Source organism: Gadus morhua, chromosome 10 (genome assembly GCF_902167405.1).
Source record: "Gadus morhua chromosome 10, gadMor3.0, whole genome shotgun sequence".
Classification (NCBI taxonomy): domain Eukaryota; kingdom Metazoa; phylum Chordata; class Actinopteri; order Gadiformes; family Gadidae; genus Gadus; species Gadus morhua.
Window position 1 is genome coordinate 3,299,570 of NC_044057.1, and position 23,234 is coordinate 3,322,803.

The 23,234-nt window shown below is 47.5% G+C and overlaps 2 protein-coding genes across 3 annotated transcripts in view; both read right to left on the minus strand.

Moving 5' to 3' along the window:
• Nucleotides 1-3,480, minus strand: part of LOC115552134 (storkhead-box protein 2) — a 49,113-nt gene extending 45,633 nt beyond the window's left edge. Inside the window, exon 1 of the mRNA XM_030367924.1 lies at nt 2,482-3,480. Within this exon, the coding sequence (XP_030223784.1) occupies nt 2,482-2,827 (346 nt within the window). The 5' untranslated portion in view covers nt 2,828-3,480. The remainder of the gene's footprint in view (nt 1-2,481) is intronic.
• Nucleotides 3,481-4,350: 870 nt separating this feature from the next.
• On the minus strand, nt 4,351-20,425 carry trappc11 (trafficking protein particle complex subunit 11). 2 transcript variants are annotated; one of them, XM_030368607.1, is made up of 30 exons: nt 20,283-20,425; nt 18,722-18,947; nt 17,918-18,087; nt 17,656-17,720; nt 17,277-17,391; nt 16,920-17,019; nt 16,371-16,444; nt 16,135-16,231; nt 15,921-16,054; nt 15,559-15,700; nt 15,071-15,164; nt 14,200-14,279; nt 13,767-13,845; nt 13,375-13,429; nt 13,022-13,167; nt 12,355-12,416; nt 12,001-12,133; nt 11,431-11,561; nt 11,139-11,264; nt 9,529-9,716; nt 9,052-9,200; nt 8,788-8,909; nt 8,514-8,633; nt 7,780-7,845; nt 7,360-7,516; nt 6,768-6,879; nt 6,297-6,388; nt 5,735-5,868; nt 5,281-5,448; nt 4,351-4,968 (listed from the first exon to the last, which is right to left on the minus strand). In XM_030368607.1, the coding sequence occupies exons 2-30, from the start codon at nt 18,923-18,925 to the stop codon at nt 4,924-4,926; spliced, it is 3,360 nt and encodes a 1,119-aa protein (XP_030224467.1). In that variant the 5' UTR covers nt 18,926-18,947; nt 20,283-20,425; the 3' UTR covers nt 4,351-4,923. The 2 variants fall into 2 exon arrangements, with proteins under 2 accessions (XP_030224467.1, XP_030224466.1); XM_030368606.1 differs by having other exon boundaries at nt 17,656-17,726.
• Between the last annotated feature and the right edge of the window lie 2,809 nt (nt 20,426-23,234).

Sequence of the window (23,234 nt, forward strand, 5' to 3'; positions counted from 1 at the left end):
GAGAGGGGAGGAAACAAAGCCAGGCAGGGCAGAACCAAGGCTGTAGCGCCCGGTCAGGTCTGAGCTGAGAGGAGCCGACACTCACCACATGGTTGTTGTAACTTGATCTGCTGACTAATGGCAGCTCCAGAGACATTCCTTAAACGTTAAGGGCTTCATCCCACAACTGCATTCGGAAGGTTTGCTGATACATATCATTTCTGTAATAGCTTGCCGAGCTATGGCCCTCCGAGGGCTAAACCTAACCTCAGCAAGAAATAACAACAATGGGGCTAGTGGAGGCGTTTGAAGAACCGTCTAAAGTTGTCTTTAAAATAGCATGCCAAAATAATCATATCAGCATATAGTATTTCCCAGCCTCCTTTGTGCCAACTCAAAGGTTGAAGGGGCATAGGACTACTGTGCATTATTACTTTGTGATTAGTGAAGTATTCTCCTTTTACCAAGAGAGACCCTGTGCGATCAAGTGTTATCAGACATAACACACTTTGCAGTCGGAGAAGACTTCTCCCCCTCCTCCCCTGAAAGGAGGTTCCAGTGTAAAGGAGGTGGGTTATGCAGTCATGTTGTGCAGTGTTTCTTCTGTCCTTTGCTTATTGATGGTATCAGTACCATAGGCAAAAGGTAATGTTTGGAAGGATGTGCATGTACATACAAATTATATTATACAACTTCCCATTGGCTTGCATCATATGAACACAATTTCTCAATCTTTAAAAGTTACTATCGGTATTAATTCAGGTAAAAAAAAGGAAATCCAATTGATTCTTACAGGAAATTTACACAGCTGATTTGAATGACATAATCGTTGGATCATAGCGGAAACCTTCTCTGCATTAGATGTTATTGTGGGAGTGACTGATGGCTGGTGGAAGCAGCCTCATCTGGGCCTGTCTGATGGGACTCACCTGTTGCACATTGAGGGACACAGTGATCACAGGTTAAACCAGCCATCACCACACACACAAACACACACTTGGGAGATCTCCTCGAAGGCTGCAATGCCAGCACCAGGCCATGTTAAGTATCAAACAATCGCGCAGTAAAGGGGGAGGGAGGGAGTCCAAAGCAAGTCACCGAGTTGGAGCACGACGGCCTCGGAACATTGACGGCATTGAACTTTGCTATGGTCATATTTATGATACGTGCGACATGCTGCGGAACATCCTGAAACCCGTCCTGTTTCAGCGATCTTGAAGTAGGTCTAATTTTTCAAATTCAGAATTGATTGTTTGAGGATCTGAACTATAGGAGCATGTGTCGTCAGAATAGCCTTCCTCAGACCTTTGGTGATATCAGCCCTTTCATATGTACTATCACCTCATCTATAAAAGGCTATCCGAGTGTTATTCGTTACGAATACCATAGCCGACCATCAGCTATGAGTGAGTGAAATGCACTACGAGAACGTCCGTTTCAATATCATTGCATCAATTCAACCTTGGACTGCAAAACTTTATAGTTCGGCCTAATTTCTGACCAATCAGGGCACCTCTTCCCCGAATCCTTCCGGGAATCCATCCTGCCCATCAATCACGAGTGAAAACAAGTCTTCTCGATGGCGGTAATCCCAGGGAGGGAGCGAGGATTAGTTTCTAGTTGTTGGGTTCAAAACCTTGCTCTCTTCAACTCTCTTTACAAAACAAACCACCTTTAATAGAAAGCTTTTAAAGACGGTCCAGACGTCTCCATTACTCTTGTGATATGGTTGAAGTAGCTTCTGATACCAAACATCACCTGCGTCAGGCGTCTCTGTGAATGACTCAACTGTTCAGTCACACGTTTCACCCAAAAGAAGAAGATGTCTCCCCTTGGTATTGTTTATCCAGTCATGTTTTAAATAGGGTTTGTCTTTAACACCCCTCACCTTCCAAAACAAAAGGGTTGAATGATGTTGGTTAAATAGCAGAGAAGTATCCACGTCATGCATGCGCGGCACTGAACACGACAAGGCGCTGAACCTCAGGGGCATCAGTCTTTGTGTAGACAGAAATGAGTCTGGAGACTACATGTAAACCAACCAACCAAGAGTTTTCTGCTCTGATTATGGAGAAGAAAGGCAGGAATGCTGCGAATAAAGGGCTCCTCTCCCAGGAAACCAGACTCTCCTCACAGAGCTGCTCTTTCCAGTGACCATCGTCTACTTGGTAACAATTTGAACACAGCAGATATACATATATATTATATGAAAACAAACACACAACAACATTTAGGCCCACACCCACATTGTACTCATTGATGATGACAACAGGCTTCTACACTAGTGCCCACCACAGGGGTCATATAGCAATATTGATGGGCAGCTCATGGGATGAGATGGACTGAGATGTGGGTCATCAAACTATAACTGTACACATACACGTGAACGTACACACACTTAAGGTCAGATGTATGCTCTGGCTGGAGGCGTTAACCTCTGACAGCAGCTTCTCCTCTCCTGACCGGACTCGCAGCACAAGGCGTCACCTGAGCGGACCTTACCGAGGTAGGTGATGGTGAAGCCTCTGGGCGGGTTCAGGGACCTCCGCATCCAGCCCTCCCGCAGAACCTCCAGGTGGTCCTCCTTCCCCTGGATCAGCAGGACGTGCTCGTCTATCCATCCCAGGAAGAAGGTCTCACGCACTGCCTCTGTGACCCGCCGGCTCCACATGTGCTCGTGCGTGTTCTCCGCTTTGAAGTCCGCGAAGATCTCGTAGCCGGTGTGGTGCCGCGGCAGCGCGTCGCTCTCTGACACCCCGGCGGCGCCGCCTGCCTCCCCGGCCCCGACCCCGACCCGGGCCAGCACGATGGCCAGGGAGTGGGGGGCGATCTGCAGGAAAGACTCCATGGCGCGTCGCTCCTCCTCGCGGTTTCACGAGCGCACTGTGATCATGGCGGTACCGTCACCACGCGCCGCTACGCGCAACATCAGACGTCCGTGTCGGTGCTCCTAGCAGAGGCTAGGCTAGGCTATGCTAGACTGGGCGACAACAGCATAGCTCCCTGCAGCCGTGAGGCTAGCCTGCTAGCTCCCGTTAGCCGAGCATTCCTCCACCCGTCTTACCTTCGCACCACCTTCCTGCACGAGCGCGTCGCCGCTCCGCCTCGCGCCGCATCTAGTGACGCCTCTTTCCCATCCGTCCCGACCGGAAACCACAGATGACAGCGGGGGTTTGAACAGTAGATACCCCCGACAGGTGTGTTAGCCGGCCGCTAACAGCAGCGAATGAATTCACCCGGGCGGCGGACGCAGCGCGCGGCGAGCCCCTCTCCTCATCCCCAGGTCTCACGAGACACCTGCCGCCCTGCTCTCCGTTCCGCGGGAAAAAGACCGCCGCGTGGTCCTCCAGGCGGCAGAAGTGCGTCCTCCTCGAGTCGAGACGCCGGGTCCAGTAAAGGTACGGGTTGCGAGGCACGGGAAACGGCGGTGCCTTCAGCAGGTAGCTCGCCAGCGGAGCAGCGGGGATGCGGACGCACACAAGTCAGGTTCGCCTGTACCTTCTACTTCCGGTCAGGTCTGTCCTCCTGGCACACGGATGTATTTTTAAGACTTGAAATTAAAGACCCATTTTATTTTTTTATTTGTATCAAATTATTTTCCACAATCCGAATAAGTATATATCTTACCTTTTTAATGCTATATTAAGAGGTCATAGTGTTCATCTGACCCCGACTGTAGGGACCTCATTCATCCTCCAGGTGTATCTCCTGTATCCTCCGGGGGTACCTCAGTCATCCTCCAGGTGGAACACAGTCCTGAACTAAGGGATGAGGCAGCCCGGTCCCCTGGGGTCATGACCTTTTACTCCACATGCGTCTTTTCGGTTCCGAAAATTATTTTAAACTGCAGGTTCCCAGGTTTCAAAATGTCATCTCAGGTTACACATGGAGAGTTTAGTCGATACATTGTTTGTTTTCCCGGTTCTGTTCATTCTGACCTCTAGTGACCAGATATCATTGATATAATTCGACCATGGATGGAGATAATCGATGCTGCTGGTCTTCACTGGTTCTTTGTCAAACTGTGGCCTCCACTGATGCATGCAACTCAATGAAATGCTGCGATGTCTAATGTCAGTTAAATCCCACTTTTATTAAATATAGTTGCTAGAAAATGCAGGACATACTTGAAAGAAAGGTAATCAGTCATAGCTCAGGTTAAACGAAACCATTAGGACAATTGTGAAATGTCCTCAGAAAATGTTAAAACAATAATAATTTCATAGAAGTTTCATATTTTCATACTTTAAACTTGCATGTTTGTGTGGTCAGCTCTAGGCAGACACCACCCCGCCTGATCTGTTGACCTTCAGTCCTGACGGACAGAGACCAGTCAGAACAAACAGTGTTTGACTCACAAAGGCAGCACACTGAACGTTGAGTGGATTATTTTATTGAACATACTGTAGTCAGACACATTTTCTCATCTGCATTACTAAAGTAATAGTACAGATGTTCTTACTGTTAATCAAATATGCAATTAATATGTCATTAATAATATATGCATTAAGCATTCAATGGTTATTGGTTCAGGGCAATGTTGACTGCGATAATTAGTTCACATTAAATAAACTGTCAACTAATGGCTAATCCTAAATAGGTGAGAATAAACGTTTTTGAGATGCATCAATATTGTACCAATAGATCCACACTCAAATCATCTGGAACACGATAACAATATAACACACACACACACACACACACACACACACACACACACACACACACACACACACACACACACACACACACACACACACACACACACACACACACACACACACACACACACACACACAAAAAACTGCCTTGTCCATTCTTTACTTAAAATCTGTGCAAGAGCAGTGGCTAACAAAAGCCAAATGAACAAGTAATCTCCAATCAATCCTCTGTATTTGTAGTTGGACGCGGAGCAGGGAATGCGTGTCTCTTGGTGCCAGGCCGTCAGGCTGCAGCGATGGACGCGTCGTCCAGCTCTCGACCTTGGGGCTGGAGAGCAGACGATCATAATGTAAGCAGACTGAGCAACTTCTACCAAGAATCACTTTAAAGACCGTTTCTAAATCAACTCACTTAACAGCCAATATGTGCACCATTTGTCCTGTATGCATCTCTGCACTCTATTGTCCTAGTTCTGCAAATGGTTGTACGTTGTGTAGCTTATAATATAGGCAAATCAACAACTGTGTGTGTGTGTGTGTGTGTGTGTGTGTGTGTGTGTGTGTGTGTGTGTGTGTGTGTGTGTGTGTGTGTGTGTGTGTGTGTGTGTGTGTGTGTGTGTGTGTGTGTGTGTGTGTGCACCTTGACGAAGATGCGCTGGGGCAGGAAACGGCGCAGCGTGTGTGTGTCGGTGGCGGGGCAGCGCGGCAGACTGATGTTGAGCTGGGGGAGGCTCTGGTAGCCCGCCATCAGGGGGTAGTAGTTATACAGCATCTGCTGCTCTGCACCGGGCAGGATGTGGAGACGCACCTGGACACACACACACACTCCCTTTTAAAAAGGTTGCTGCTCACCAGTGGGGAAGGCTAGCCCTCCACACCGAAAAATATTAATTTAATTGAACGTAAGATTCATAATACATTTAATTTTTTCTCAAGAATCAAAACACTGTAGAACAGACCCCACAATGGCTTAATAAGATTGAATCACACACACACACACACACACACACACACACACACACACACACACACACACACACACACACACACACACACACACACACACACACACACACACACACACACACACACACCTGTTTGAGGCCGGAGAACATGAAGGCGTCTGAGGGCTCGACGGCCATCTCCACCTGCTGGACGAGGGCGGTCCTGTTCTCGATGTGGTAGCGCACGGGGAGGGTCTCTCGCACGCGGCCGAACGAGGGCAGCTCTGGGGAGGCGGGGTTTGAGACGCATACAGTCAGTGTCTTGGATTCAACGTGGGGAAGATAGAAAACCATATCGAGGGGACATCTCCGTGTTGCGTGGACATAATGAATAAAACCGCCAATGTAGACCTGGATTTACAAAGCTTGTTTTTTCTTGAGTAAGAGGACGTGCTTTGTAAGATCAGCGCATTTCCTTTATGCTATATCAAGTATTTATTCCTCATTTTGATCATCTGGTTCTAGCTCTGCACATGTGTTTGTGCGTCAGTCAGTCAGTCAGTCAGTCAGTCAGTCAGTGGACTCTAAACAAGTTATCCGTCATTGCTCGGCGCATTAGAAGATGTCACTCGTCTCTTTTGTTTGTCCAGCGGTCTCATGCAGATCCTTTATTATTAAATGTGATGTTCTTAGGATGCGTCAGTGTCCTCACCAGCGTGTATGTACAGCGGGATGTTCTCCAGGGGGATGTGTGGCAGAGGGACGGTGGTGTGGACCAGAGGAGTGTCCAGACTAGAAGACTCCCTGAGGCAGAACAAAGGGTACCAGATCATCAGGGTCCAGTCCTCCTTGATGGAGGGCCCAGGCCCAGCTAGACCTCATGGGGGGCCTGCTGCCGTCTCATGCTATCACCCATCATAAAGGTTAGCTTTAGAGCCAAACACCCAGAGGGTTATATACTATAACATACATCTGACCTCATATGCACTGGCACAGCATGTAGGCAAGGCGAGTTTATTAATATATCTCCCCACCATCACAAGGCCATTCACTGTGATAATAAAGGATTGTGTTCTGTTTTAAAAGCAATCAAGGACAGTAAGGCAAAATGGCTGAATTCTCATAATGGGGAACAACAGACGGGCATTTATGTCTGCCTGTAGATGCATGGCATGCTGCCTACCTCCTCCACGAGATGACGTACTGCCCCGTGGCCACGGTGCCGTTGGCCTCAGCGCCCGACGGGCACTGGAGGCAGAAACACTCGCTGGCACATTCCCCCGTTTGGAGAACCACTGGAGGAGGGACAAGGGAGGCAGAGGAACATCCGTCGGCCACAAACGATTGCTGCGATGTGGCTTTTGCATCATGTCAACATTGAACTGGGGAACGCCCCTTCCCCCCCAAACGTTCTCTTTCTATCTGGCCATGGACGATCTAGTCTCTGCGTGCCAATCAGAGAAGAGAACATCCCTGAATGGTCTAAAATGGAGCTTGTTTCACACACAGGCAACCATAACAGATAACCTCATAGACTATTTATCTCACAAACAGCTGGATGGATAGCTCTGGCCCTCTTACAAATGACACTCACAATTCTAGCTCTTAGATCTTACCTACAGCACCGTAAACACGTCTTGTTAAAACATCCTTTAGGCGCCGATTCAGCCAATGTTTGAGGTGTCCCTTTGGTTTTATTTAAGCCTCCATCTATCGATACATCTAATACCCTGACACTCTTACCGAAGCTCACAGCACACTGGAGCGGGCTTTACCTTGCTCCAGCTGGGACAGGGGGTGGGGGGTGCAGGTCGCCATGGTGACCAGCTGGAGGGAGGAGGAGTGGAGGAGCAGGGGCCAGGGGGAGGAGGACAGAAGGTCCGTCATCAGCACGAAGGGGATGTCCACCACCACGCGGTCCAGGGGCTCCAACTGTGGGGGGGGGGGGGGGGGGGGGGGGCCGAAACATCACCGACACAGCAGCGTGCGGCCGTCATCGAGATACTAAGGGGAGAACAGTTCAATCCTACTGCTTCTCTTTTTAATTGCAATATCGCACCGCTTTTAAAAACTAAAAAGGAGCATCAGATGAAGAAAACGATTGAATGGTATATTTATGTTTTAAATGGCAGATGCTATGACCCATGTGAGTCAATAGACCATTATACCGTACAGGGGGTGAGTCAATATCAGACCTTGGTCGACACGAACTTGGAGGAAACTTCAAAGGGCTCCACGGTCTCTATGGCGATGGTCTCATCCTGGAAAGCACCAATTCGAGGAGAGAGGAATTAACACTCGGTACTAACGACAACGTCATTACATTTTCCAACCGCCAACAGACTCCCAAACCGTCCGACGCAGGGGAACGCTGACCCCGTGTCAAGGGGCACGCATCATTTCAGTGTTAAACACCTTTTCCATATTGTCGTAGAACGTAGCACATTATTGATACTTATACATACACTAATGTATGCAAAAGATTAAATCATCAAGTGTTACCCACAGATTAAAGATAGGGTAAATATTATTTCATTGGCTGGTGGCTGAAGACCCATGGCAGCGTTGCCGTGGTAACATTAACAGCACATGGAGGCAGAGCCTGGAACAGGTGTCTTGGGGGGAGGAGCCTGGAGCAGGTGTGTTGGGGGGAGGAGCCTGGACCAGTTGGGTGGGGGGAGGAGCCTGGACCAGGTGGGTGGGGGGAGGAGCCTGGACCAGGTGTCTGGGGGGGAGGAGCCTGGACCTGGTGTGCTGGGGGAGGAGCCTGGACCAGGTGAGAGGGAGGAGCCTGGACCAGGTGTGTGGGGGGGAGGAGCCTGGACCAGGTGGGTTGGGGGAGGAGCCTGAACCTGGTGTATTGGGTGGGAGGAGCCTGCACCAGGTGTGTTGGGGGGAGGAGCCTGCCGCTGTGCTCCTGACCTCTCACCTTGTGACAGTTGCAGTCGATCTCCTGTCCGTCCACACTGGTGTTGATGCTGTAGGCCACATGGAACAGGAAGACCCTGGGCCCTGTCGACACACACCTCACATACACACGCTGCTCCACCTGGGGACACACACACACGAAACGTGGGGCACACATAAAACACACAAAATATGGGAAAAGCTGTAGTTCCACAAACTAAATCGCATTATTCAGATTAAACAGAGCAAGTAGGGTGTGAGTGTATTTGTATGCGTGTGTGTATGCGTGGTCTCACCTTGTGGCCTGGGTTCAGATCCCCGAGCGGTATATCTGGGAGCAGGGCGGGGTCGCTGGCGTCACACACCTGCCCGCGGTCCAGGGTCACGTGGGTGGCCTGGCTGAGGTTGGCATCCTGACCTGAGAGGAAGAAGACAGGACGAAGGAGAATGTAACCGTGCACAAACCTCTCATTTTGAGACGCTGCCCTAGACATTATGCCTCATGATGTCATTAAAGTGATTCAACTCAACACCATGAACCATTCCAGCCAGGTCCATACCGGGCTTGAGGCCGGCGGTGAGCCGCACCTCCCTGGCCACGCCCTCCTCCTGTGATTGGATGCTGAGGGTGATGCAGTACATCTCGTTGTTCAGGGCCGGGGGCTGGTGGCTAAGCTGGACGGAGATCTTGGGAACTCTGGAGATGATCCTAAACAACAAGAGCAACAGAGACAGATATCGCTGTAACTTGAAGAATCAAAATACGTGCGCGTGTGTGTGTGCTTGTGTGTGTGTGCGTCTGCGTGCGTGTGAGAGAGACTGAGTGAGTTTGGTGAGTGAGTGTGCTTGTGTTGGCTTATGTGTGTGTGTGTGTGTGTGTGTGTGTGTGTGTGTGTGTGTTGGCATTGGCTTATGTGTGTGTGTGTGTGTGTGTGTTGGCGTTGGCTTATGTGTGTGTGTGTGTGTGTGTGTTGGCGTTGGCTTATGTGGGTGTGTGTGTGTGTGTGTGTGTGTGTGTGTGTGTGACTGAGTCTCACATGGTGCTGTGCTGTATGGTCAGGGCGTCCCAGGCCCCCTCCGGCCGGGCCCCCGCCCCGGGGCCCCGGGGTCGGGCCGAGCGGCTGGCCTGCAGGGCCTCGTGGGCGGAGGCGGCGTCGCCCCCCGCCCCCCTCCAGCTGAGGAACACCCAGCGGCCGCTGCCCAGCATCAGCTCTATTCCCGTCATCTACACACACACACACACACACACACACACACACACACACACACACACACACACACACACACACACACACACACACACACACACACACACACACACACACACACACACACACACACAAAGCTCCAACACAGGGTGCAAACAATAACAGCCCGATTCCACCGGACGCGTTACGACCGTGGAACGGCTGCGGCACGTCTTGGCCGCGGTCACCGCAGCAGATAGGTTCCACTCTAATCAATGAGACCATTTCCACCGGGCGCGGCTGCGGAACGTCTCAGCAACGTCCCAGGAGCGGCTCGCCGCGCTGCAGTGCTATCATTCCGTAGCACTTCTATTTTTGACGCGAGCCGTTGCTGAACCGCGTCGATTTCAACAGAGCAGATCGAGCAGGGCAGGAAGTGAACAAGTAAAAGCCATAGAGCATTCGGTCAATTTTCAAAATAAAATAAAATGTAGCCTATCACAACTTCACATCAACATTATTACGTCATGACCGGGTGGCACCAGGTCAGCAGTCAATCAATCAAAGGGGCTCAGAGGGTCGGCAACATGGACGACGAGTTCAGCAACATGAAGTCATTTATGCACCAAATCATCCTTTTTATAGGGACAATGGCCGGAAGGACAAAGCGTTGCATTTAATTGCAGTAGTTTTGGGAGTCGAAGGTGAGTACATTAGGTTTAGGATTATCGTGTGATCTTCTGATCTCGTGTGAATACGGCTGGCTCGCAAGGCAATGCTGCGCTGCCGTAACGCGCCCGGTGGAAATGCACGCAGGGCAGAAGTCGTGGCCGTAACGCGCCCGGTGGAATCCCGGCGTAAGGGGCCCCCGACTGGTCCCCCGGTTCAACGTCACATTATGGCTGGGCAATTAATCCATTTTTTATCACGATTCCGATTTTAGCGTCAAACTTTCACAAAGTTAACATAATCTAGTTTTTCGATATCTGAATATCATTTTAGTTTGGAACATTTTCTTTCCGAACATTTTGTGTACTTTTCTTTTTTATATTACTTAATGGCGAAATTTTAAAGTTCTCAGTTACAAAAGAAAAATCTGAGAGACATGCTGAATAAATACATGTTTTCAAACTCAAAAATAATCGTTTGAATAATCGTGATTTCAATATTTCAAAATAATCGTGATCATGATTTTCCCATGATCGAGCAGCCCTACGTCACACTGACGTTGAAATCTTCAACCCAGTCATAGCAGTGCCTAAAACGATTTAATAATGTGAGGTGTGATTAATGTAAAAAAACAATGATACATTTCTCTGGGCCTTTGGTTTCCTGACATTGTTTTACAGCAGTTGTATTGGTGCTCGTAGCTTTGAGACCCGCTGGCTTGACTGACAGGCGACCTTCGACCCCTCCCACCCGACAGCCGGCCCCCTCGTGCTTCTCGCTCCGGGCCTCACCTCGATCTTCTTGCCCACGTCTTGGGTCTTGGCTACGAAGTTGAAGCTGAAGCAGCTGGTCTCCCCAGGGGTGAGGAGCATTGTATCCTGGCCTGACGCCTCGACCACACACCACTGGTTGTAGCACTGCACCCACAGATTACCACAGATTAGAACGACGTGTTAAACCTGAGCACGGTGCGGACAGCAGGACTTCATCACCACTAGAGCATAAAGAATAATTTAGACGATTTTTTTAAAAGTATTGTTTGCGCGTGTGTGAGTGCATTCGCGTGCCTCTGTGCACGTGTACCTGGTTACTGAGGCTGACGGACAGCTTGTTGAAGCTGATGGGATGGGGACAGTCAGCCCGGAGGAAGACCTGGAGCTGGATCGGTTGGTCCACATGGAAGCTGGGAGCCAGGAAGCGCGCCTTACACTGGACTGAGGCGTCAGACGGAGAGGGGGGCGTTTGTCTCAGTTATATGACGAACGAGCAGAAACTGAAGATCATTTTTTATCCAATTGAATACTTTTTGTGGAGAGAATAATGGGGGAGGATTTAATTTATTTAATACATGCAAGTATCACAATTGTATTATTTCTCTTATCTAGTCTTCAAGCCTGGATGTCAACATAAAGGCAGCTTCTACCGACCTGCAGAGGGCGCTATAGTGGATTAGCTGTAATCAACTCAGATCAGAACTCTTTCTGTTCTGTTGGGCCTGATCCACTTAAGAAATAGCATCAGACCGTCTACAACTCAAACCCATTGTAACATCGGATCTCAATGTCCCCACAACCAAAGCATCGACATGTGGGCCCTCAGGAGTCCGTCCCGGCTGGCCCCCGTCCCTGGGGGCCGTCCCGATGTGTGACTCACTGAAGGGGACGTAGTCCTGCACCTCGATGCTGAACTCGTTGGAGCCCGACAGCGCCATGCGGTCCTTCCAGAGCGCGGCGGCGGCACTGGACCCGCTGGGCTCACAGTCCGGCTCGGCGTCCGGGACCTCGTTCTGGGGCAGCAAGGGGGGGTCGCGTTAGTAATGACACACAAGGAACGCCTCCATCTTCGCTATAACCCCGGCCTATCTTCCTGTGTTTCCTTATCTACCACCACCGGGTCTCAGCCACTAGTTCTACACACGTTCCCAGCAGTGAGAGACTCTTTGAGGACTCCATGGAGTCAGAGTTTAAAGTGTGTTGCGGGTAGGGGGCGCGTTCCATCTACGTGTACCTTCAGGACTTTGAGGAGGTTCTTCTCTATCCGGGACTTCTGCTCCTCCTTCAAGGTGGAGGCTGGAGAGACGAAGACACGAGTATCACTTACCCTGTGTGGAGGTAACGATCTGGATGGTTGAATGCGTATGCGTGCTGTATTTATCTAGAACCCTGTGTACGAGGGCAGGATGGTCTAGACGACAGGATGTTCAGCTCACATCCCTATGGTTCATGTTTGACCAGAATGGGGTTCAAAACGTCGAACACAATACCGTAGTCAACTCATTGTGTGTGTGTGTGTGTGTGTGTGTGTGTGTGTGTGTGTGTGTGTGTGTGTGTGTGTGTGTGTGTGTGTGTGTGTGTGTGTGTGTGTGTGTGTGGTGTGTGGTGTGTGTACGTGTACCTCTGGCGTGTGTGTGTGTGTACCTCTGCCTTGTGTTTGCTTGTGCGTGTGTTTGTCCCTCTGCCATGTGTTTACCTCCGGCACGCGCGTATGTGTGTGTGTACGTGTACCTCTGGGGCACGTGTGTGTGTCTGTGTGTGTGTGTGTGTGTGTGCGCGTACGTGTACCTCCACCGCGCGCGCAAGCGTGTGTGTGTGTATACACGTGTACCACTGCCGTTTGTGTGTACTGGTGTGTGCGTGTGTAAACATGTGTGTACGTGCGTGTGCAGGGGGTGCACCTCTGCCCAGCAGCTCCATGCAGTAGGTCATGTAGTCCTTGACGTTGGCCATCAGATAGGAGCAGCGCAGAGCCGTGCTCAAGATGGCCGTCAGCAGGGCCCACCAGCGCTCGGTACGGTAGTCACACATCACGTAGTCCAGGAGCCTGGGACGCACACACACACACACACACACACACTTTATTGACGCCTGAAATTGACACTTTCGATGCACACACACAAAATGACACGCAATAAATCGTACATGTCATGAGTGAATATACGCTCATTTTTTTGGCATGTAATAACTTGGGTGTAACATGTCTGTAAGAGACTTGCTCGGTGGATCGGGGTGGTTCTGTGTGCAGACTTACTTGAGGGCTTTGGTGTAGTCTTTAGCATGGTAGTACTCCTCCCCCATTTGGACCACTAAAAAAACAGAGTGAAGATCATGTAAATGACATGAAAAAGCCTGGATTACAGTAACTTGAGTAGTTGTAATAAGTTACTTTACCCCCCTGGTGGGTTTCAAGTGACTAAGGGTTCACTCGTGAAAAGAGTTGCTGTTGTTGTTGTAGAATCGTTATATAATCGTGCCTGCTACTTGCCCCATATAGTCAGGCGACAATAGAGGCCATTTACATGTTTGAGATGGAAAACAACCATAGTCTATGGGAGAGTGGGTCAGTCAAAAGGTAAGGGTCCTGACTGAGGCCCCGCGGTCCTTGGGGTCTGAAGAAGTGGCCAGCCGAGGGCCCCTACTCACTGAGGTGGCTCTTCATCCGGGGACACTTGTACTTCTTAAACTGGGCCACGGCGTTGCTGAGGAGCGCAATGATCAACTCCTGCGGGGAAAAAGACGCAGTGTTAGAGACAGACGCACAGACACACAGCCAGACATGCTGACAGACAAACACAGGGAGAGCAGAGTGTGCATCCGGGTTAGGTTGAAAGGTTATCGCTCTCTGTATGATCCAAGAGGCTGAAGAGTGCTTCAGGTTCCTGTAGATATATACAGACCAGTACCAGAAATCCTGGTGAGTTACAGGCACTGCATTTTGAGAGGGAAGAATCCGGCCAAATGTATTTCTGTCAGTTAGTACTCATTATTCATTGTCTGTGGTCCAAAATGTACTTTTTTTTTTTATGTGTAATTGTGTGTGCTTTTGTGCATGCATGTGTGCAGCACACAGACATACTGAATGTGGGACGTCTCTCTCTTTGATCTGAAGGGCCAGTATTCCCGTCCTCTCTTTCTCTGGGTCCGGTGGATCGATGCCTGGGGACGCAGGGAACCAATAACAGCAGAAGTTACACACCACCAACTAGGGTCTCAACACCCCAGTGCAACACAATGCTGCAGCAGCTCCACACTGGCCATCTCTCTTAGCTGCTACAAGAAAGCAACTGAAAAGCAATCAACTTAGGCCTAAAAAAAAAAAAGTTTGGTTCCTGTTGGTTGTCAGTTGAGGTCATGGGTAGGTAGGTAGGTAGGTAGGGAATTATTATTAATATTTATTTATTTATTTTCCAGCGGCAGCGAATGATAGGTAGGTTGTTTTCATTTAAAAACAAGAGAATGCGCTCATCGTTGTACAGAATGAAGAGGTGCTGTACAAAAACGTAATTATAGTTTGCATCCAAACTATTTTTATTTTTTTCAAGATCATAAAATAATTTGTGTCGCATATAAATTGTCAGGGTCTGTCGGAAACCGTAACCGAACAATTCTTTTTTGAGGCCTTATCTAAACAATATACTGGAGCAGGTGGTAAACATAGAATATTGCTAATAACGTTAATAGTATCGTTTTTTCGTCCGTACTCTTTCAAAGTAATAAAAAAGCTTTGCCAAATAACCCAAACAATGCTATGTTCAACGTGGATCTGGCATCACCTTTCCAATGTGTTTCAATCTAACATATTAGCTTGGATGCCAGCGTGTGTGTGTGTGTGTGTGTGTGTGTGTGTGTGTGTGTGTGTGTGTGTGTGTGTGTGTGTGTGTGTGTGTGTGTGTGTGTGTGTGTGTGTGTGTGTGTGTGTGTGTGTGTGTGTGTGTGTGTGTCTTTACTCTGGTGTCCTTGTCTCCAGGCTCTCTGGCCGTAGAAGTCCAGCCCCCCTGTGGGCGTGTCCAGGGGGTCGGGGATGGGACAGACGGCCCCAGCCTGCCAACCAACCAGCAGATCAATCAACCAGAGGCCACCACATAAACACACCATGCTAATTGACACTGAGACAAAGTCGAAGCAAGTAAGGAAGCAAATCAAATAAACTAGAAAAGGCCCTTTTCCCTTTGTCTCTTAGTCCAAAGATCTTCGTTCTTTATTTCTTTCTTTCTTGATTTTTATTTTAACCTCATCATTGTACATTTTAGCATTAGTTCCATACCATAATCTGAATGGGCCTCTCAAATAATATTTCTGTTGAAAGAATAATTTGTGGAAACGTATTGGTACCAAAGGCTTTGAGACGGCTCGGAAAACCTAAAATAAATGCACTTCTATTGTTATCAGGCGTCGTAGTGGTAGACTGGCAGCCGCAGCAGGAGGCCGGTGGTACCTGACACAGCTGCTGAGCAGTGAGCTTGCGGTCCTGGCTGTAGCAGGCGGCCTGCTGGTAATAGAAGCCGGGGTTCTGGGTCTGGATGGCTGTCAGGCCCAGCTTGATGGCCTCGTCAAACAGCTCCCCAAAGGACTGGAACCTACGCAGACACACCGGGGAGGGGAACAAAGATGCAATGAGAAAAAATAAATCAGAAAGAGTTAGATTTGGTTTATGATTTGGACTACGTTAAATACACTATCCCTCTACATCATAAAATGAAATAAATTAAAAGTCTTCCTAACTCCAGTTTTCGTTTTTCTCGTCAATGCGGACTCCCACATTAGACATGTAAACGAGAGGATAGACGAGGGGCTCACTGTTTGGACATCCAGGCGGTGTGCTCGAAGGCGAGGTCAGCGCTGCCTATCTTCTTCTTGCACAGGTCGATGTGCTTCCTGAACTGGGCGATGGCGTCCAGTGGGGTGTTGTGCTGGAAGCACAGTCGACAGATCTGCAGGGAACAGCGGTGTATGTTCAATGCAGCTGGTACGGTGGTACGGTGAGATTGAACAAAGCTGATCGGGGTTATACCTTGTAGTTGATAAATCCAGCCATTGTTTTGATTTCCAACATGTTCGTCTCGTGGGCTCGGAGCTCATGGACCAGGCTGTAGGCTGTCCTGTAGTATCTACACACAAACATACGCAGAAACACATCACTAATTAGCATGTGCCAATTAGCAGAGTGGTTCAATTTGAGCCAAATTTTTCCTTCGGCACCGTCCCACAACTGACAAAAATGTTGTGGACGGTTTGTTTAGGACTTACTTGAGTGCATTCTGGGTGTCCTGTTTGAGTTCGCTGAAGAAGGCGATCTTGAACTGGTGTCTGACAAACAGCAGCTATGCAAAAAGGAATGGAGAAGAAACGTACATTTTAACCCAATATTAGTGAAGAACTGTGGTCCGTTCTATTGAGAAATAAAAACATGGGTTCCCCTGACACTTAAAAGGTGCTGAAGGCAAGAGTTGAGTTGTAAAGAAAGAAAGAGAGAGAGAAAAGGGAAAAGCAGAATAGAACTTTGAAAGAGTTTTGAAACGAACAACCAAAAAGACGTCTTCTCTCTATTTGCTCCTCCTTCCCAACATTTCTTCACCTATAAAAATTGCACCTATGCGAAAGTTGCATTTCACACACCTGGGATTGACAGGAAACATGGAATCCCCAAACTGTTCCGGAAAGAGTTTTCCTGAATGGTCAGAAATGAGCCAACCCAAGGTATTCTAAAAGGTGCTCTTGAACCGTGCCCAGAGCCCCTTAAGAAACACAACTTTAGAGCATGTATACTTGAGAGGCCCCTAATCTCTGGAGCCCAACCTGGTGTGTGGTCTTGTTCAGGAACTCCTTGTGGGACTTGACTCTGCGGATCTCTGTGTAGTAGTACGTCTGTGCGTGTTCGTAGAAGGCGTTCTCCAACCTGACCACCAAAGGGCAGACGTGCTTTAGGAAATCGTGATATTTGGTTGAACAGATATATGCCAATATGTAAAAAATCTGATTTAGTAGGAAAACATTGGTACTAGACTCCAAATATATTTTTTGTCAAATGTATTGAGATTTCAAGGTCTCCATAACATCATATTCAAGACATCTATTGCTGTTCTAATCTTGTTCTGTTGTTTCTTGCCAAAGAGGAGATAGATGGTTCTTCAGTGGTGAAACGATAGAGGGTACCTGATTATGTATCCCACCAGGTGGTCTGTGTGAGGCAGGACAAACAGGCTCTTTCCAGACAGGTCACAGGCGTTACAAAGAGACGATGCCCTCTCGGATGCTACCAAGTCCTCTCCTGGGAAAAACAAACAAAGAACTTATAATAGGACATACATTTCCATCATAAAGTTGATCCCAAAGCCGTGTTACCTCTTCAAATGTGTATATAGTGGAAACAAAGTAATGCTGTGTAAAAGATGACATAGTACAATATTATATCGAACAACAAAATGTATGTAACAGGTGTACGGAGTAATTGGAGGGCAGGGGCTTAAATTCATCTGGCTTTAAGATGACCAAGATACCAACAAAAAGTCACTCCTTGGATGGCTGCCCTTACCAGGGGGCAAAGGGGTTTTCTTCTGGATCAGAACGACTGCAACTTTCGTGTTCCTTCCTTGTAGACTGGTCCTAGAGAAATTGTAAAATTTGTTAGAAATCTGTCCGGTTACATCAAGAAATGGGTCGGATAAAATGGAGAAATTCTTCTTATCCTTCTCCAATACCAGTCAATGCATTACAAAGTGTTCGATTGTTATTTTACTACAATTAGAAGGTAAAAACCCCAAGTGGAGACAGAGAGATGCAGTGGAGACACACACCTGACTATCTCTACTTTAGTGGCACACTCTGACTGCTTCTCCTTCCACTGCGGATCGTCCCAGTCCAGCTCGTAGAACAGGACCACCAGGGCGGGCACCAGGTTCAGGTGCTTGTTCATCCAGCCCGTCTTCAGGATGCCTTTGGGGATGTACCACTCATAAGAGGTTCTCTGGAGCGCAGGAAGACGCGTGAGGGCGCGAGAGAGATTAGAGAGAGAGAGACGGAGAACCACACGAGAAAGAAACGTAACCAAACAATGCCATGTCTTTTTAAAGAGCACTTATTTCACCACCAGGGGGGAGTGTGCTCAGCCAATACGAGCCGTTTCAAATCTTACCTCCCCTGTGACATAGTGACATCACAGGTGGGTGTGTCCACATTGACGTATGATAGATAAATACGCCTATCAGTTGCTAATAGTCCAATGCATGGTCTGGCTGGACACTCCCACTTGTGACGTCACTATGCCACAGGGCAGGGAAGATTACAAAGTCGCAGGAAATACCTAATCACAATCATACCTAGTGTTAAAATAGGGTCCCTTTTAGAATTCTGGCTATTTATTTTTACACATATTTTGCACGGTGTACTGTCTGCTTCCATTTTTTTATTAATTAATCTCAATAAAACAAATCTACTTGAACTGTTGATGCATTGCATCGGTTATATATACCCAATACACATTCTGCTCTCCCTACTCTTTCTGTGAATATGGTGGATAAGTTATCAGCCCCTGACACGCCTCTATTCTATCTAAATCAGAAGACAGACTCTTAGTGCGGCAGCAGAACGGTCCTGCCTACCTTGGTGCGACACTTGGGGTACTCGTGGTCCCCGGCGAGGACCTTGAAGGAGATGGGCACCCGGTCGGCGCGGCGGTTGGCACAGAAGGCGTCCCAGATGGCGCGGTGCACGGCGTTGTAGGTCACGTCCAAGCCGGTCAGCGCCACGAAGGCCATGGGCCGACAGCACAGCTCCGGGGGCAGCTCCCACTGGGACCCCGACATCGCAGCAGATCTCGTGGCTCAGCTGAGGGAGGAAAAGAAGGGGGACTTCATCTCTGAAGCACACTGACCTTCTGCTCATGGCTGCTGAATGACTGCAATATGCTTCATTTGGAAACAAGTCAGGAATCAAATAAGGTGATTTTGATGGGTCTGTGAATATTAAAACACATTGCCCTCTTCTTTGCTACCGTTAACAATCGGAGTAAAAACAGAATAATATAGCGGAACTCCCCCATTATCCTTCGATTCCTCCTTATACTATCCTAATCGTACTTATTCTCCAACCAGTCACATTACTCACTTTTGTTGTCACAGTAGCTAATCCACCAACAATAGCCTATAAACAATTGGTGTACACAGGGTCTTTCTGTGATACATTATTAAGTAATAAGCGTAACATGAGGTCTGACATCTATGTGGACTCATTCTGTCTCAAGCATCGGGCTCTGCCGGTGTTGTGTCGAGATCTGTTTCCCCGTCGAGATGTGTTTCCCCTAGTCCCCGCCCCCGTCCGAAATTACCCGAAAAGGCCCTCTGTTCCATAGGAAAGGAGGCTCACACATCTTTAAAATTCATACTGCTGACTTATTTCCCCACAAGAGATAAGTGCTGTGATTTTCAGGCTGATATCATTCAATTTGACCATTTAGAACAGGGGGAACGCATCCTGACAGCATGGAATATTACTGTCAGATACTGTTCCCCCTCTGTTCCATAGGAAAGGAGGCTCACACATCTTTCAAATTCATACTGCTGACTTATTTCCCCACAACAGATAAGGGCTGGGATTTTCAGGCTGATATCATTCAATTTGACCATTTAGAACAGGGGGAACGCATCCTGACAGTCATTATCTGGGACTAGGGGAAACACATCTCGACGGGGAAACAGATCTCGACACAACACCGGCATGGTGTATTCATTTTGTAATGGGTTGTATCCTAGTAGCTGTGTCCCTTGGTCCAACAGCTGGCTTATGCGAACAGAGGACGTTTATAAACATCTGCATGATGTGTTGATAGTCCAGCCTGTGTGTGTGTGTGTGTGTGTGTGTGCGTGCGTGCGTGCGTGTGTGTGTATGTGGAATCTAAACAGCTCATTTGTCATAGTTTGGCATTGTCATGTCACTTGTCTCTTTCGTTTGTCCAGCGGTCTCATGCATTGTACTTCAATATTAAATGTGACGATTTAAGATATGTGCAAGACGTGTCAATAAACCAGCTGTAAAGGCTAACGCTAGCAGATAGCTGGTGACATGTTACCGTCTGCTGACGTGCACTTGGGTGATACTGGTTACCATTAACATCATAAAGCAGAACATGTCATATAAAAGCAACGATAAAGAACTACACCGTACCTTAAAACATGTCAGGACCAAGCCTGTCAAAACAGTGGAGTTAACGACTAGCTGCTGTACCCAACAGGGAGGCTAGATGAGTTTAATGCCGCCTTCAAAACAGCTCGGAGGTTCGGAGCTCTTAGGTGACTTTACGTAAACCTTCCCTTCTTCCGGAATAAGAGCGTTCAGGAAACGCCCCTCAGAATTGCGTAGGCTATGATATAAAACCGGAAAAACAGATCGTTCGTGAGACTAGACTTTATAACTTGTTTAATAGGTCCATGTTCATATCCATGTTCATGATGCAAACATTAGAACGGGTGTTAAGTTCGCCCCCTTAGTGCTTGCTGCAAGTTCACTTTAGTATATCAATGACATTGGCAGTCATTGATGTGACGTGAACTCGAAGGACTCTGGTAACTCTAATTTCGCACCAAACTCTGAGCGAAAACTCCGACCCAACAGAGTGTTCAAAGCACTTTCCTCCGAGCTTAAGGTCCGAACCTCCGAAACCCCCGGACACTCCGAGCGTTTTGAAGGCGGCATAACCTGCGATGTGGATTTGGTTCTGACTGAAGCCCCTTAGCATGCTGGGAAATATAGTCCTGAACAGAGCATCTGACCTGTGGTCAAACGGATGAAGATAACATCAACAACTACAAACAGACAGACTCGCTCGGAACGTTGTGGCTGTCACGAGGGACTACACATGCCGCCTTCAAAACGCTCGGAGTTTCCGCGAAGTAAGGAGGTTCGGACCTTATGCCGCCTTCAAAGCAGCTCGGAGTTTCGGAAGCTCTTACGTGTTTTACGTAAACCTCCCCTTTTTCCGAAATAAGAGTGATCAGGAAACGCCCATCAGAAGTTCGTAGGCTATGACATAAAACCGAAAAACAGATTGTTCTTGAGACTAGATATAAAAACAACCACAAGTATGGATGCCCGCAGGGACCCTTTTGCAGTTCTTTGCTGAATCAATTTGAACTGCTTGCGATGGTTGAACATGAGCGAGAATTTATCAGGTGATGTTTATAATTGTAAGCTATAATGTATCATATTGCAAATGTTAGAATGGGTGTTAAGTTTGCCTCTAGTGCTTGCTGCAATTTCACGTTAGTCTATCAATGAAATGAGCAACCATGATCTCGGAGGACTCGGGATGCTTTAGTTCCGCACGAAACTCTAAGCGAAATATCCAACCCAACAGAGTGTTCATAGCACTTTCATTCTAGCTTAAAGTCTGAACCTCTGAAACTCCCGGAAACTCAGATCTTTTTGAAGGCGGCAACCGAATTCAGTAATGACGCTCTCAATAAAAATGGCAGCGCCTGTAAAGAGATTTATTTTCCCTGTATTTGTACCAAATTGGTCATTTTAATGTTGATTTTAAATGCTCTTACACACTTGATTACATTGCTACTTTATTCCGGTCACCAATTTATGCATTGCATGGCCTAACTGTGCGTGCAATTAAATGTAAAGTGTTGTTGTTTGTTTTTCGAGCTAGTTTTGCTAAAGAGGGTAATGTATTTAAGAATAAACAACGAAAAGCCAATTTCAACGGGAACGCTATAAGTGCACAGAGACCGAAAATGACGAGTGCAACTCCGAAGGCCGGGGGACTCTACGAGTAGTCAAATCTCCTAAATGTATGCCTCCATTCCTTAACCTTTGTCCAAATCCCTTTAGATATCCTTGCTCGCAACCACCACATCTTGTTTGTCATTTCATGCGTGATTTCAGTGGTCCATAAAACCTAATCGCTGCCGATGTTCAGCCTCTTTTCTCCACAACTTAACTTTTTTGCTTTAACCGTGGGTCACAAAATGACCACACGGGGTCACAAAATCCCACAACAGACAACTTGACATCACAAGTTGTCTGTTGTGGGATGGTGCCGAAGGTAAGAGTTTGTTGGCTGCTATTGAGATATTGTTGAGATATTCGATTGATTGCAGATTGAAGCTTATAGATAGTAATATATATATATATATATATATATATATATATATATATATATATATATATATATAGCTAGTAAAAATATAGTTATAGTATTGATATTTTTTAATTTAATTAACTAAATATATATATAAAACGAAACTAAAGACATTTTGTGACCCACGATGTAAAAATGTAAGAAAAACAGATAATTAATTGAATGGAGGAATCAGATTCAAGTTAATTAATTGAATGGAGGAATCAGATTCAAGTTAGTGTCTTATGTGTTCTCATTAGTTTTATTTTGATGACCTTGATCATGGTGTGTTTCAGATTCCTCGGACACCATCTTTCCGTGTCGGGAAATCTCCCAGCTTACTTGCGGGTCGCTGTGCGTGCAATACATTGTAAAGTTGTGTTGTTTGTTTTCAAGCTGGTTTGCTAAAGAGGCTAATGTAGCTTTCAATAAACAAGGACTAGCCAACTTCATGACACAATCACAAAGTCGAACGGGAACGTTATAAGTGCTCGAGACCGGAAAAGACGTCACAATTGCAACTCGGAAGGCTGGTGTCTGAGGAATCTGGATGACACCATTACAACAGTAACATCTTCAGAATTTCTTAAAGGTCCCATGACATGCCACCAGGTGTGAGAATCTGGCTCTTATGACATCACAAGTTGGCATGTCCACCTTGTGATGGCATAAGAGCCAGAATTTCAAAACGGCTTGTAATGGCTAGTCACACTCACACCTGGTGGCCTGTCATTGGACCTTTAACAACCTATCAAACATGAAGATTTCACACATGAACCAGCAGCGTTGGTGGCACCTCCGTAGACGGTGCCACTGAACTCATTTTCGGTGAAGAAACACTATTAAACATTGCTATTGCTATGCAACCTTGACCGGGAAAGTCGTGGCGTCCAAAGTCTGCGCAGATCCGCGTTAGCATATTGCTTCTTCATAATAGTTAACTAATTTAATGGCACAGAAAATCAAAAACGCCAATAGAAACTAGATGCAAA

Excerpts from the sequence above, each read along its gene's own strand:
- trappc11 (XM_030368606.1), bottom strand. The coding sequence starts at position 18,925 with ATGTCGGGGTCCCAGTGGGAGCTGCCCCCGGAGCTGTGCTGTCGGCCC. Across the intron at positions 9,717-11,138 it reads ACGTGGGCAAGAAGATCGAG|ATGACGGGAATAGAGCTGAT; the intron begins GTGAGGCCCGGA and ends GTGTGTGTGTAG. Across the intron at positions 5,449-5,734 it reads TGTTCTCCGGCCTCAAACAG|GTGCGTCTCCACATCCTGCC; the intron begins GTGTGTGTGTGT and ends GTGTGTGTCCAG.